General features: G+C 63.1%; 2 protein-coding genes across 2 annotated transcripts; both read left to right on the top strand.

Moving 5' to 3' along the window:
- Window positions 1–24: 24 nt before the first annotated feature.
- ELMOD3 (ELMO domain containing 3) lies at window positions 25–5,307 on the top strand (the record flags this gene model as incomplete). The annotated part of the gene is made up of 8 exons (XM_084302342.1): window positions 25–91; window positions 216–304; window positions 577–700; window positions 1,247–1,369; window positions 2,269–2,399; window positions 3,088–3,164; window positions 3,319–3,446; window positions 4,327–5,307. Coding segments are annotated over 8 exons (951 nt in total), but the record flags the coding sequence as incomplete, so codon positions are not given.
- A 1,871-nt stretch (window positions 5,308–7,178) lies between these two features.
- Window positions 7,179–8,351, top strand: ADRA2B (adrenoceptor alpha 2B; the record flags this gene model as incomplete). Its single annotated transcript, XM_084302433.1, has 1 exon — window positions 7,179–8,351. The coding sequence occupies one exon, from the start codon at window positions 7,179–7,181 to the stop codon at window positions 8,349–8,351; it is 1,173 nt and encodes a 390-aa protein (XP_084158559.1).
- Window positions 8,352–14,363: the final 6,012 nt, after the last annotated feature.

Below are 14,363 nucleotides of genomic sequence, written 5' to 3'. Positions count from 1 at the left end.
CACCTCCAGCGCCCGCTTCCCTCGGCAGAGAGCAGCGAGGAGGCGCGGAGAGCACGGGAGGAATGGGAGGCGCTGGAGGAGATCCAGCCAGGTACCGCTGACCCCAAAAGCGCCTGGGGTTGGGGGGGGGGGGTTTGGGCAGGAGCCAGCTCCGGCGCTGATTTCGGGGCAGGGCTGGGCCGGGAGGGCTGACGCTGCTCCGTGCCTCCCCGCAGGGCTGCCGGGGAAGTCCGGTCCCGTGCCCCTCATCTCCTTCAACGAGGCGCTGCAGCACTTCCAGACCGCCGACCTCTCCGCCTGCAGGGTGCGTGCGGGACGCGGCCCCCAGCTCCCCCCGGGGCCAAATCCGGGAGGAGAGGGGGCGCGGGGAGGCTGCGGGGCTGCGGGTCCTGCCTCATCGCCCTGTTCCCTGCCTCGTGCTCTCCCCTTGCACTCCTCTTTCCCCTTGCTCCCACCTTTCTGCTCATCTCTCTGCAATCCCTCCCCTCCCGCTCTGCCCACCGCTGTCTCTCCCCCTCCCAACTCCCACGGGACCACCCCCCCTCATCGTTTCTTTGCCTTTTTTCCTCTCCGCAGAAGAAGATCCAGGCGACGGCGCGCAGGCAGGGCCTGGCCGCTCTGCTTCGCTTCCTCTTCGGCCCCCCCCGGCTCCAGCAGCAGCTGCAGGGCGAGCGGGACCTGGCTCTCGCCATGGCTCAGTGTGAGTGTCCCCCCTGCCCCCCGTGGGCCCCCCCAGTGTCACGCCGAGCACCACTCGGGGGTCCCGGGGCGCAGCACGGTGCGCACACTTATCCCAGAGGCCGCCTCCTGTCTCCTTTGCTTCACTCATTTGCACACTCGTGCCTCCTGGCAGGGGGGGCAGGTGCCCGGAGCACACTTGCACGAGGAGATTCCTTTCCTCCACCTGCGATTTGTGGTGGTTGTGGTTCCCCAGGCGGGGAAAACTTTCCAGCCAGCAATCTATCCTGTGCTGTTTGCGTTATTTACCCCCCCCCCCCGGCACTCACACAGCGCACAGCTTTGTGTTTCGGCACCTCCCGGGCTGTTTTTAATCCCTCCAGGGTTTAAAAACAGCAGGGTGAGCGCAGCAGGGATGCTCCTTGTTCCCCTCAGCTGCTCCCTGCTGCGGGATCTCGTTCCCAGCCGGCCTCCGGCGTCCCCCCTGCCGCTGGGGGTGGCTCCTGTCCCACCCGGCGGTGACAGCGGAGGGGTGCCCGGTGTCACCGAGGGGAATCCTCTCTGCCAGGTGGCCTGGATGACAGCGAGGCGGTGCACATGAGGATCCTGCAGACCATCTACAAGAAGCTGACCTGCTCCCGGCTGGGCTGCCCGCGCTACGGCGCGCACTGGGAGGAACTCGGCTTCCAAGGTACGGCACGGGGCGGGGGGGGGACACCCGGGGCAAACCTGAGCGAGGAGGGGTCTCGGCGGTCCCGTTCCCTCCTCCAGCGGTGCTGTGAAGGCTCGGCAGCTCCTTCCCTCTGCCTGCCTGCAGTTGCTGCCCCTGCTGTGGTTTTGCAGCGGGGATTTGGCAGTTTCTGCCCCTGCCAGGTGTCACAGGCAGCACCGCGCCCGGACGAGCTGCCCAGCACTCTGCAGCCTGCGTCCAGCTGGAGGGGACAGAGGTAGCTGCTGTCACCGCTTTGCTGGGGCCGTTAATGCTCTTCATTAGCGAGCGATCTCTGCGGCTAATGAGGCGTCCCCGGAGGGCTGGTTTGTCAGCCAAGCCCTGCTCAGGGCTCTGTCACCCAGGGCGCGTCGCGGGTTGCTTTCAGCCTCCGCTGCCTGCTGAAAACAGCGTGATTAAAGCTGCCTCTGTCTTCTCAAGTGTGGCTTCACCGGGGTTTTCGGTCTGGTTGACTTGAGTTAAATAGGCCGGCATTTAATGAAGCTTAAAGCCCGTGGGAGAAGGTGAACGGCTCCCTCTTCTCTTTACCATCGAGTACACAACTGGTTTTAATCCCCCTGATTTGGTTTAGCAGCTTCAGACAAGTTTGCCCCCGGGGTGGGTAGTGCTTGAAGATCCAAATTCCTGGAGATACTGAGGGAAGCGGCATGAGGGGAGGAGAGAAATGCTTGTGATGCCCACATCAAAGGGGTATGGCACGATGCAGCGCCTGTTAGACAGGGGAATTCCCGGGAAACTCCCCCAGGAGCTGCTCACTGAGGTTCCTCTGCTCTCCAAGTGCCAGGGCTGTGGCCAGGAGTATGCAGCCCAGGACGAAGGGGGGGTGACAGCAGCCTCGATTCACCCTCCTCGCTTTCCAGGTGCGGATCCGGGCACCGACCTGCGAGGGACGGGGATGCTGGGCCTGATGCAAATGCTGCACTTCGTCATGGACGCGCAGACGCTGCCTCTGGCTCGGCAGATTTTCAGGCTGTCCCACCACGAGACACAGGCACGTCCTCCCACCTTCTTTGCTCACCCTCTGCCGTGGTATTTAGCTCTCTCTTTCTAAAGCCCAGGGAAAGGTAAGCACGGAAACCTTCCTGTCTTCACAGCTAGGGCCTGATTTTGTGCTCTTTGCTTGGTGGTGGGGCCTGTGGGGCCACTTGTGGCAGGGCTCAGCAGCTCCACCAGGGCTTTCCCCACCAGCCAGAGCAGCTCTGCTGGCTGCTTGGTCCTCCTCACGCTGCTCGGGTGAGGCAGGTGGTCCCCAGAGAGCTGAGGGGTTGTTTTTCTTTCTTTTTTTTTTTGCTGGGAATAAGATTTTTAGAGAGCAGAGCTTCCCTGGCGGGGCTCAGGGGTCCGGAGGGCTTGCACGGACCAGACTGAACGCCTGACCCCGCGTGGTGTTGCCAGGAGCACGGTGGGACAGGGAGGGTGAGCAGAGCCAACCTCCTCCCGTTTGGGGCACTCTGGGCTGCTTTTAAATTCAAGCCTGGCTGGATCCACGGCATCCATCTGAGCCTGCATCCATAACTTCAGTGTCCTGCTCTGTGAATCCGTCGCCTGCAGCCATCACCGTGTGGCTTTGGGGCCGTGCAGCCGCAGCACCGAGGGGCTGGTGGTGTCGAGGCACCTCTGGGTGCTGGAAGGGAGGACGCCCGTCTGGCAGAGCCGACGTAACGCCGATTCTCTTGCAGAATTTCCCCTTCTGCATCATGTCCGTGAACATCACCCGCATCGTCCTGCAGGCCCTGAGGGAGGAATGCCTCTCCAGGTGAGGACTGAGCCCCGCAGCCAGGCCGTGCTGCGCCCTCCTGCCCTCGGGGCTGCCTCACGGGGGCTGCCTGGGAGGAGAAGCGAGGAGAAGCGGCTCGGCTCGGTCCCCGTGGTGGCGGCTGTGCCGGCTGAGCCCCCCTGTCCCCGGGCAGGGAGTGCAACCGCAGGCAGCAGGTCATCGCCGTGCTGAACGACGTCTACGCAGCCGCCTTTCTGCAGCTCTACCGGGTCTGGAAGTCGCAGCACAAGACCATTGCTGACTCCGGCTTCCTCCTGAAGGGTGCGTTTCCCCACGCTTCGCCCTCCTCTCCCAGCCAGGAAGGTGACCCAAGGTGCAGGGACCAAGCCTGGTGTGCTCCGGTGCTCTCTGCTCTTCTGGGAGCACCACGTCCTGCTGGGACGGCCTCAATGGGGTGCGGTGCCCCAGCCCTTCATCTTCACGCAGAGCTTTTTCAACAAGTGGTGCTATTATCTCAGCACCCTGTGTTGTTTTTTTTTTTCCTTACCTTTGGAGTCTCAAATCTGACAGGCAAGCGCCCGCCGCTTTTGGAGGGACGCCGTGGTGTGGCGTGGTGCCTCGGGGTGGCAAATCACACCGGCGGGGTGACCAAACGGGGACATTCTCGCCCCGATTCCTGCAGGCTCGCTGACGTAGCGCGGCGCTGGGTTGCATAAGTGCTGTTTGTGGCGTCGCCGTGTAAGCGGGGCGGCCGCTGCCGTGCTTTTCGCAGCAAGCACCGCATTAAGCAGCAGGGATGTTTACTCCGGGGGAGACGGCCCTGATGGAAGCAGAGCTGCTCGGATGCGCTGTGCTAATGGCTCTCTTAATTCACAGTCCTCCTCGTGTGGCCAGGAGTGGGCTTGGTCCTGCCCCCTGGCAGCTCTGGGCTTCCCCTTCAGTGGGGTCGGCTTGGGGGATGCTGGGGCTGTGGTGCTGAGCTCCGCTGGGGGGTGGCGAGGAGCTTTTTGTGCTCTCAGCCTTTTGTGAGCAAAACAACCGTGCCTTTCCCAGAGGGGATAGTGGCGATACACTGGGACACGAGAAATAGCCTGTAAATATTTGAGTAAATGCCTTACTCTGGGAGCGTGCATCCCATGCTATCCCTGCCACCATCCAGCCCTTGCTGTCTGGTTGCATCCTTTTCCTTTGACCTTTCCAGAACTGGAGTTATCCGCCAAAAAGAAACCGAAGCAGCTCCTGAAATCCTTGGAAGCCTACGTGAGCAGAAGCCCCGTGGCAGACGGCATCCAGCGCCTGTCCCCTCCCTCCGGCAGCAGCTCCATCAGCGCCGGCTGGGCTGGCGAAGAGATAAACTTCACGGGTGTCTGCGACCTGCAGGTTGAGCTGGAAGGGGAGCCCCGGCTGGTCTGAAACCCGCAGCGGGGAGCCCTGCTCGTGGCACTGACACCAGGGAGTGCCCGGTGCTGCTCAGGGGGCTTGGAAGGGGCTTGCCCCAAAGTGGCAGGCACAGAGCGATGCCTCTGGGCAGGAGGTGCCGAGAGCCGTGGTGGGAGAAGCGGCTGGGACCCGGCTTCGGGCACTCGGCCAGCTGGGGCACCGTGGAGTGTAGATTTAGCCCTAGCCCCCCCCAGAAAGGGTGGCCGTGTCCCTCCCCTGCGGTTTGGCGGCGTCGCTGGGAGCCGCAGGGCGGCGGCAGGAGCAAACTGCAGGCTTGGACCCTTTCGAGGTAGAATTAGTCAGGTTGGTGCTTGGGCTTGGTGACCTTGAAGGTTTTTTCCAACCTAGGTGGTTCTAAAAGTGTCATCATGGGAGGAAACCGGGTGGGTTTTGTTAGCCACCGGCCTTGGGCTGGGTTTCACATATGCCCGGCTGTCGGGGATGCGCGGTGCTGTTTGTCTTTACCCCCAGCAGGAGGAATCGTGCTGCTCGGGGCAGACCCACGGCTGGAGCTGGAGCGCACCGGGAGGGCTCAGACCTGGCTGGAAACGCACCTGGGAGCCCTCCCCTCTCGCAGGGCTCCCCACTCGCTGCTCCAGAGCACGTGGGAGGGCTTGAAACCCGGAGTTTGGGGCCAAACGCCCTAATTTCACACCAGTAGTGCTCCAAGAGCCGTGAGCACGGCCACGTTGCTGTGGGTTTGAACACAAGCCTGGTGTTTGGGGAGCCCTCCTCAATTCTCTGTAGGAGTTACTGTGTGTACCAAAATAAGGCATTAAAAGGAAAAAATAAACTTTTCTTGGCGTTCAGAGGCTTCCCGACGTGGGCTTGGTGGTTTCCGTGGCTGGGCTGGGGGCGAGGTGGTCGCGAGGAGCGGGATGGGGCCAGGAGAGGAACCAGGGCCTGATTCTGCCCCCAGCGAGGCGGTGCTGGGAGCCCCATCCAGCCCCGGTCTGCAGAGAGGTGACTTCTCTGTGCCCACCTCTTTGTTTCAGGAAAACCTCATTTAAGAGGGAAAAAGGGTTTTTGCCTGCAGGTGCCGGAGTTGCACCCAGCTTCGGGTTAGGGAGTGGGCCTGAGGCTCTGCCCCGTTGTGCCTCAGTTTCTCCCTTAATAAAACCCAAATTTCAGTGATGGCTGTGGGTGAAGGATGGGGCTGTGCTGGGGCTAAGCCCCTGCAGCATCCCTGGGGGGTGAGGAGGAAAACGGGGTCGGGTCGGTGTCCCCACCAGGGGGACGAGGACGGGTCCCCAGCATGGGGACACTGCTGCTGGACGGGGCACGGAGGCGAGCCTGGAGCAGCAACGGCTGCAGCGTGCCTTAGAAACGCTCCAAAAGCATCTTCAGCCCTCGAAAAAAAGGGAAAAAAGCCCCAAAAGCGTGGAGCTGGAGATAAAAGTGTCTTTTAACAAGCGAGATTGAGGAGCTGGAGAGACAAAGGTGCTTTATGGCGCCCAGTGGCTCCCTCATTGATTGCCCCGTCTGAAACAGCGCAAAGGACAAAAAAAACAACAGGCAAACCTGCACACACCCTCAGCACAAGTGCCAGAGCCCAGGTAGCCTTTTTTTTTTCTTATAAAATAATAAAGAAATGGGGCAGGAAGAGCGGGGCATGAAGCTGGGCACCACCACTCCGCTGCTCTTCCTCCCAGTCTAAGATTTCTCTTACGGGTTTTAACGGGGCCGCTAAGTGGGATTTGTGTGTCTGGTTTTGGCATCGGTGCCTCGAAACCTGGGCAAGGTCGGGTCCTGAGTGCATCGAAACCGTGGCAAAAAGGGGCAATTCCAGGAATTTCTGCTGTCAGTTTTTGGAGCTGCTTGGGTGCCCCATCCAAACCCCTTAGGGATGGAGCCGGCGGGGAGATCAGGGGGAAAGATTTGGGGCCAAAGTCCCAAACTGGGGGGGTGGCTGCGGAGTGGCTGGGGTTGGGGGAGTTCATCCAGCCCTGGGGGGCATGGGCAGTGAGGATGGGTCGGGGGGGACCCCAAAAGGAAGGGCTGGGACGTGGGTGCTGCTGCACGATGCAGTTCCTGCGGGGAGGGTGACAGTGCTGGGGGGCTGACAGGGCTGCTGGGGGGGGCTCGGGTGCTGGGGGGGCTCACAGTGGGGAAGGGACGCGGGTACTGGGGAGGGACGAGGGTCCGGGGGGGACGTGGGTGCTGGGGAGGGGACACAAGTACTAGGGGGGATGCAGGCACCGGAGGGGGGGGGACACCATCCTGGGGGGGGGTGACACGATCTGGGGGGGGGGGCGGGTTGGAGCCCGGCGCATCCCCCGGCTCCTCCGCGTGTCCCCGGGTCCGCCCGGGTCCGCCCCGGGGGCGGGGGCGGCTCAGAGCCCTCCCGCACCCGATCAAAACCCCGCGGAGGCGGCGCCCGGCGGCGCAGAGCCCGGTGGCACCGGCACCGGCAGGAGGGGACCGGCACCGGCAGCGGGTCGGGGACGGGCAGGGGGCGCGGGCAGGGGGCGGGCAGCCCAGCAGCAGGATGGCGAGCGGGACCCCCGTCCCCCAACCCACCCCATCCTCGTCCTCCCGCCCCGTCCCCTGCGTCCCGGGGGGCCGCTGAGCGCCGCTGGCCGGATCCCGGCTCCGTGCCCCCCGGTCCCCGCCATGGAGAGCCCCGAGGGGGGGTACTCGGTGCAGGCCACCGCTGCCATCGCGGCCGCTATCACCTTCCTGGTGCTCTTCACCATCACGGGCAACGTGCTGGTGATCCTGGCCGTGCTGACGAGCCGCTCGCTGCGGGCGCCCCAAAACCTCTTCTTGGTCTCGCTGGCGGCCGCCGACATCCTGGTGGCCACGCTCATCATCCCCTTCTCGCTGGCCAACGAGCTGCTGGGCTACTGGTACTTCCAGAAGACGTGGTGCGAGATCTACCTGGCCTTGGACGTGCTCTTCTGCACCTCGTCCATCGTGCACCTCTGCGCCATCAGCCTGGACCGCTACTGGTCCGTCAGCCGCGCCATCGAGTACAACGCCAAGCGGACGCCGCGCCGCATCAAGTGCAGCATCCTCATCGTCTGGACCATCGCCGCCGTCATCTCCCTGCCGCCCCTGGTCTACAAGGGCGAGAAGAAGGCGGCGCCGGGCGGGCGGCCGCAGTGCAAGCTCAACGAGGAGGCCTGGTACATCCTCTCCTCCAGCATCGGCTCCTTCTTCGCCCCCTGCCTCATCATGATCCTCGTCTACCTGCGCATCTACCTGATCGCCAAGCGCCGCCACCGCCGCGGCCAGAGCCCCCCCGCCGCCCCCAGCCCCCCGGGTTCGGCGCCCCCAAACGCCGCCCCCACCGCCGATGGGGACACCCGGGGACCCCATCCCCTGCCGGCGGACAGGACCTCGCTGCTCAGCCCCGAGGAGCCGTCGGCGGCAGCGGTGGTGACAGCGGGGGCCGGCCGGGGCTCCGGGGGGTCCCCACGGCCCGCGGGGCGCCCCAGGGACACGTTGGCCACGGGGACGGGGCGGGTGGTGCTGGCGCCCACGCTGAGCCCCGGCCCCTGGCGGAGGAAGGCGCAGGCGAACCGGGAGAAGCGCTTCACCTTCGTGCTGGCCGTCGTCATCGGCGTCTTCGTCCTCTGCTGGTTCCCCTTCTTCTTCCTCTACAGCCTGGGCGCCGTCTGCCCCCGGCGCTGCAAGGTGCCCGAGGGCGTCTTCCAGTTCTTCTTCTGGATCGGCTACTGCAACAGCTCCCTCAACCCCGTCATCTACACCGTCTTCAACCAGGACTTCCGCAAGGCTTTCCGCCGCATCCTCTGCCGCCGCGGCGCCCGGACGGCGTGGTGAGGGGCTCGCCCCCGCCCGGAGGCACTGCGCCTCGCTCCCCCAGCCCCCCGACGCTACGACGGGTTCGTGCCGCGGTTTTCGGGGAGCTTTGCTCTTCCTTCCACCCCTCTCGCCTTTGCTGTCTCTGCCGGTTCTGGTGGCCGTCCCCTTGGGGGACCCAGCTCACACGGGGGTCCTCATTTTCCCCTTTTCCCACTCGTTTTCCCCTTTCCCCCCTCATTTTCCCCTTTTTTTTTTTTCCCTTTTTCCTCCTCGTTTCTCCCTTTCCCCCCCCGCTTTTCCTCCCCAGGCAGCAGGCTCTCGGCTGGCAGCGCCTGCCCGCCCGCTGCCTCGTCTCGCTGCCAAATTTGCCGCGGGAAACCCGGCCCCACGGGGCTGGGGGCACGTGCCACCCGTGCCACATATCCCCTGTCCCTGAGCCCGGTGGCATCTCCCCAGCTGTGCTGGGGTACTCGGCAAGCAGACCCCAGCCCGGGAACGGCAATGGGGGGGGTCAGGGATTTTTCTCCCCACCCTACACACGGTGCCCCCAGGAAATCAGCTTTTCCACCTGTTTTTTGGGTGTCCCAGCCGAGCCCCCCCAGTCCCGGGGGCCGCTGCCTTTTAACAATAAAAGATATTTTGTAATAAGAAAAAAAAAAAATCACTTCCTTCTCGACGCCGCGGAGGGGACACGGGGGCACAGCCCAGCTGGAGCAGCCACCTCGCCTCATGCCCCTGCTGGGTTGGGGGGCCCTGGAACCACCCCCCCCATGGTGCAAGGGCAGCTCTTGGGGCTGAGTTCCTCCCGCGGCCACGGGTCGCCCGCCCGGGAGGAATGTTTGCAGGGTGAGCGGGAACAAAATGTTTGGACGGGGTCGGTTATTTATGGCAGCGCACGGGGAAAATAAATAATAATTAGAAAAACACCCCCCCACCCCACCCCCCCCGCCCCAAAGAATAAATCCCTGCAGCTGCCTCCCGCAGGGCCCGACCCCGAGGATGTTGAACCGGACGGGGGTGGGAGGCAGCGCTGGGGGACGGGGACAAAGCCCCGTGCTGGCTGCTTGCAACGGTGCCATGTGAAATGATGAGGGGGGGGATTCTCAGCTGTCTGATATAGGGCTGTGCTGCCTGGCCCGGGGACAGGGGGTCCCCTGGAGGGGGTTTCGTGAGCTGTGCCCATGGGGTGGGGGTCACGGTGGTGTGATGTGACCCATGTCAGTGTGACCCACACCGCTCTATCGGGACCCACACGGCTGTATCGGGACCCACAGTGCTGTATGGTGGTGTGGTGTGCCCCATGCTGGTGTATTGTGGCTCGGGACGGTGTGTCACACCCCACAGCAGCACACCATGCCCCACACCGGTGCATCGTGACCCATACCATTGTATCGTGCCTCCCGACAGTGTGTTGTGACCCACACCGGTGTATCGCGACTCATGGTGGTGTATCATGACCCACACTGGTGTACGATGACCCACAGTGGTATAGCATCACCCCCACCACTGTACTGCAGCCCCCGCCAGCATGTCATGACCCCACTGGTGTATCGTGACTCCGGGTGGCACGCTGTGCCCCACAGCGGTGTATCGTGACTCACGCTGCTGTGCTGACTCACGACGGCGCACGGTGACCCACACCAGTGTACGGTGGTGACCCACACCGGTGTATCACGACCCACGCCACTGCATCGTGACTCACAGTGGTGCACGGTGCCCCGCAGTGGGGCATGGGGACCCCCACCACCGCATGGGGACCCTCCCCAGTGCTTGGTGCCCCTCAGTGCTGCAGGATCGCCCCCCAAATCCTGCCTTATACCAGGGTCCTGTGCCTCACACCGCTGCCTCCTTACCCACATATTCCTGGGTCCCCCACCCCATCCATGCCCCCATCCCACCCCGTGCCCCCCCCACAACCAGCCCAGGGAGAAGCAGAGAACGTGGGGCCGCACATGCCGAGCCCAGCCCCAGGGGACAGGGCTGGGGACAGCTCGCCCCTGCGGTGGCGGAGCGGTGCTGGCCCCCCGCCACCTCCCCGTCCCAGCAGGGACGTCGCCTCCGGCCACCCTGAAAACGGGTTGAGCTTTTTTTGGAAGCCCTTTCCCAGCCCGGACACTTCTCCCCCTCCTCCACAACCAAGCCAGAAGAGGCCGGCGGCCGTTGGCCCGACCTGGCGCGCTGGGACAGTGCTGGGGTGACAGCGGCGCGGGAGAGGGCGTGCGACCGGGGCCGCTGCGCACGCCGAGACCCTGGCCCCCGGCCAGCCCTAGCCCCGTGCCCTCCCACCCCGCACCCACCGCCTTGCATTGAGGGGAGCTGTGGGGCTGGGCATGGTCCTACGGGGTTGGGTAGGCTTTTATGGGGCTGGGTATGGTTGTATGGGGCTGGGTATGGTTCTGTAGGGCTGGGCAAGGTGCTATGGGGTTCAGCATGGTCCCATGGAGATGGGCATGGTCCTAGGGGGTTGGGCTTGGCCCTATAGAGCTGGGCTTGGTCCTATGAGGCTGGGCATGGCCCCAGTGGGAGAGGATGCTTGCCCCAGCCCCAGTGCTGCCTCCAGCCCCCTTTACCCCTTCCCCCCCACTCCCCAGGCTCTCACAGCCCTTCTCTTCCTGGTAATTTCCCCAAAACAGCACCCAGGTTGTCATGGTGACTCACTAAAATCCCCCCTACTCAGCGTAACCAGGTTTGCTGCAAAAAAGAGGCCATGTAAATTCATATATATGTATTTTTAAATCCCATGGATTAAAGCTAACAACAACAACAAAAAAAATAAAAATTGTAAAAAAAGCCCTGGTTAGACCCCAAAGCGTGTGGCGTCAGTCCGCATGCCTCTGGAATTCGGTGCTCCCTGGGGACTTGCCGGGGGCTTGAGGGCTTGCTCAGGCTGGGCTGACCCCACACTTGCTGCTGAGCCAACCCGCGGCCCCGCCAGCGATGGGGAAGCGCGGGGAGAGGTTAATTGAGCAGAAACATTAATTGCTGCGCCCAGCCTCCTCCCTCGGGTGCAGAGGTTGTTGCCAGGGAGGATGCTCAGGCCCAGCGGCTGGCTAGAACTGGCACCAGTCTGCCTCAGACTGGGAAAGCGCTGGTGTGGGAGCAGCGCGGGCGATGCTGAGGTGTGATGAGCTCCTGACAGGTCTCAGCCTGCAGCTCCGGGGCTCACTGGGGTGGGAAACGGGCTCGATCGCAGCCCTGCGGCGCGCTCCCTCCGTCCCGTGCTGTTTGCTTTATTTCGCGGGGTGGTGACAACATTTGGCCACTTTCGCCTGCGGAGGGGAGGTCAGGCGGGAACGCGGCGGGGGCAATCTGTTTCTTCATGGGGGAAAAATGCTGCTTTCCATTCAAATATTTAAAAATAAGGATCTGGGAGCGGCTTCGGGGCCGCCGGGGCTTGTGAAAGCGCTTTATTTGTACTTGGGTTTAATGGCAGCGCGGCACGAGGCAGGGAAGGGGAGATACGGTAACCATGGCCACCACCGCGCGGCTGGCGGCGGCGCGCCGGGGGGTGAAAAGCCGCAGCAGGCACTTTGCGGAGAAAATGCTTAAAAATTTTTTTCAAAATTCTGGGCTGGGCCGTGTGAGAGCTTCCTCGCGGGGTGAGATTTGCCAGGGTCGCCGGGCGATGCTCTGCTGCTATCGGGGTCTGGCGGAAAGTGAGAAAAAAGTAGAAAAAAGTGAGAAAATGATCGAAAAACTGAGGAAAAGCCAACAAATGAGAAAAAGCTCCCCTCACACACACACAAAAAGTGATGAACAAGAAAAGAAAAAAGAGGGAAAAAGCCTGGAAGAACACAGAGAGCTGGAGGACCCCGAAAGAGCCGGGCCTGGGGTGGGCAGGACGCAGCCCCCCTGCCCAGGCTCTGGAGCTGCCCCCCTCTATATAAATGCCTTTTTATTTGTCCTTACTTGTTATTTTCCCTTACTTTTTCTTTTTTCCCCCCCTTAATCCCTCAGCACCCTCACTCAAGGCCTGCCCGCCGCAGCCCCCGCGGGCTCCCAGCCTTGCGGAGGTCGGGGACGGGGGGGGCACAAAAGGGAGGACGGGGGGACAAGGGGGGACGGAGACCGGGATTTGGGGGGTCGGGGGGGGGGCACAGGGCCATGGCCACCACCCCGGGGACCGAGACCCAGGAGGGGCCCGCTCAGGCCGTGCCCACCCGGGGGCGGAGCGGGGCGGCCGGGCCGGGCCGGGCGGTGGTGAGCAGGGCCGGGGCCTGCGGGAGTGCACCCCAAATCACGGCCCTAGGGGGGCTGTGGGGCCCGTGTAGGGTGGGTTCCCCCAGACCACGACTATAGGGGCTGTGTGGGGCCTGTGCACTCCCCCGGGCCCTGTGGGGTCGTGCAGCGTGGGCTCCCAAAGCCCCCAGGGCTCTGTGGGGCCTGTGTGGGGCTCATGTGGGGTGTATGGGGTCCATGTGGGGTGTGTAGGGCCCGTGTGGGCTGTGTAGGGCCCATGGGGGGTGTATGGGGTCCATGTGTGCTGTGTAGGGCCCATGTGGGCTGTGTAGGGCCCATGTAGGGGGTATGGGGTCCATGTGGGGTGTGTGTAGCCCATGTAGGGTGTGTGGGGTCCATGTAGGGTGGAAGGGGTCCATGTGGGGTGCAGTGGTCCCGTGTGCGGTGAAAGGGGTCCATGTAGGATGTAAGGGGTCCTTGTGGGGTGCATTCCCCATGAGCAAGGCTCAGTGGGACCCGTGGGGTCTGTGGCGTTGGGTTCCCAAACCCCACCAAGGGCTCTGTGGGGCCCGTGCGGGGTTCTTTCCTCCTGCCCCTCCTCAACCCTGTGGGGTCCGTGGGGATGCCCTGTGCCAGCAGCCCCCTCTGCAGGACCAGACCACAGACCCACTCTTTCTGCCCAGTTTCTGTCTTCTCTTCCCCAGCTGTGCAGCACAGGACACGGGGCAGCGTCCCCCTTCTGCACCAAGACCGAGCATCCCCCCCACACCGTCGCAGCCCGAGGGCAGGTGAGGCTCCCCGAGGGACAAGGACAGGTTGTCCCCGTGGGGGGGACGCGGTGACTGCCAGCGCGTGCTGGCCCTGTTCCCTCGTGCCACGAGCGCCCCGCTGTACCCAGGCATGGTGTACCCTGCTCGGGTCCCCTGTGGGTTCCCCCCAGGTGCCCGGGTGGCCCGGGGCAGGCTGACGCCAGACCCCTGTTTCCTTCTTTTCCCCTGCTAGATTTGAAAAACAGGTTGTTTTTCTGCGTGAGCAAGTGCTCGCGCTCCCGTCGCTGCCAGGAGAAGCCTCGCTGAGTGCTGTTTCTTGGAATAAAATGACTTCAAAATCTCTGCTCCGAAGTGAGGCGGGGGTAGAAGTGTTTGCAGCCTCCGCGGGCTGCACCGGCTCTGCCAGAGGGGTCTCATGTGTGGGCACGCGAGTGACCCTGGGATGTCCCCGCTGTGGTTGTCACCCCGCTCCTCCTGGCATCCATGAGCCACATTAGCACGGTTTACTTTCCTGCGTTTGTTTTTTATAGAGGGAGAAGTGTCCCTGCTGATCAGCAGTGGGTGCGTTTGCTGTTGGCTGGTGTCACGCAGCATCTCCTTGCTTGGGTTTGAAAATCTGGGATTGAAAATCAAGGATTATTCCTTCATTTTGGGGTGTAAACATCTCCCTGAAGAGCAGCATGGAGCCTGGGCTGCAAAGCACTGCGGGTCTCAGCCCGAGTGTCTCTCAGGTGTCTGGGGAGGGGAGATCTCCAGAAGGACAGCGTTACATCCCACCCTGCCTGCACGACTCTCTCCTGTCCTTGCTGTCCTGGGGATCTCTGTGTCTTGGTGGTGCCATGGGGTTGTTGGGTACAGAATGGCATCTCCTTGCTTGCGGGGAGGAAGGTGTGGGAGGGAAAAGTCAATTGTAGCCGTGCCGGAGCTGTATTACAAAGAACAAATTCTTTTCCCGAGGGCTTTTGGAGCGTTGGTTGCTGGTTTTTTCCCTCCCTTTCTTTCTTTCTGCAGTAGAACAACACATTTCCCCACCAAGGAGCTGGTCCCTTCCCTTCAAATGCCTGAAGTGGGGAGAGGGGCT

Source organism: Netta rufina, assembly GCF_964035555.1.
Source record: "Netta rufina genome assembly, chromosome: 27".
In the NCBI taxonomy this organism is placed as follows: domain Eukaryota; kingdom Metazoa; phylum Chordata; class Aves; order Anseriformes; family Anatidae; genus Netta; species Netta rufina.
The sequence above is the reverse complement of the archived record's forward strand: the minus strand, read 5'-3'. Positions and strand labels throughout refer to the sequence as shown.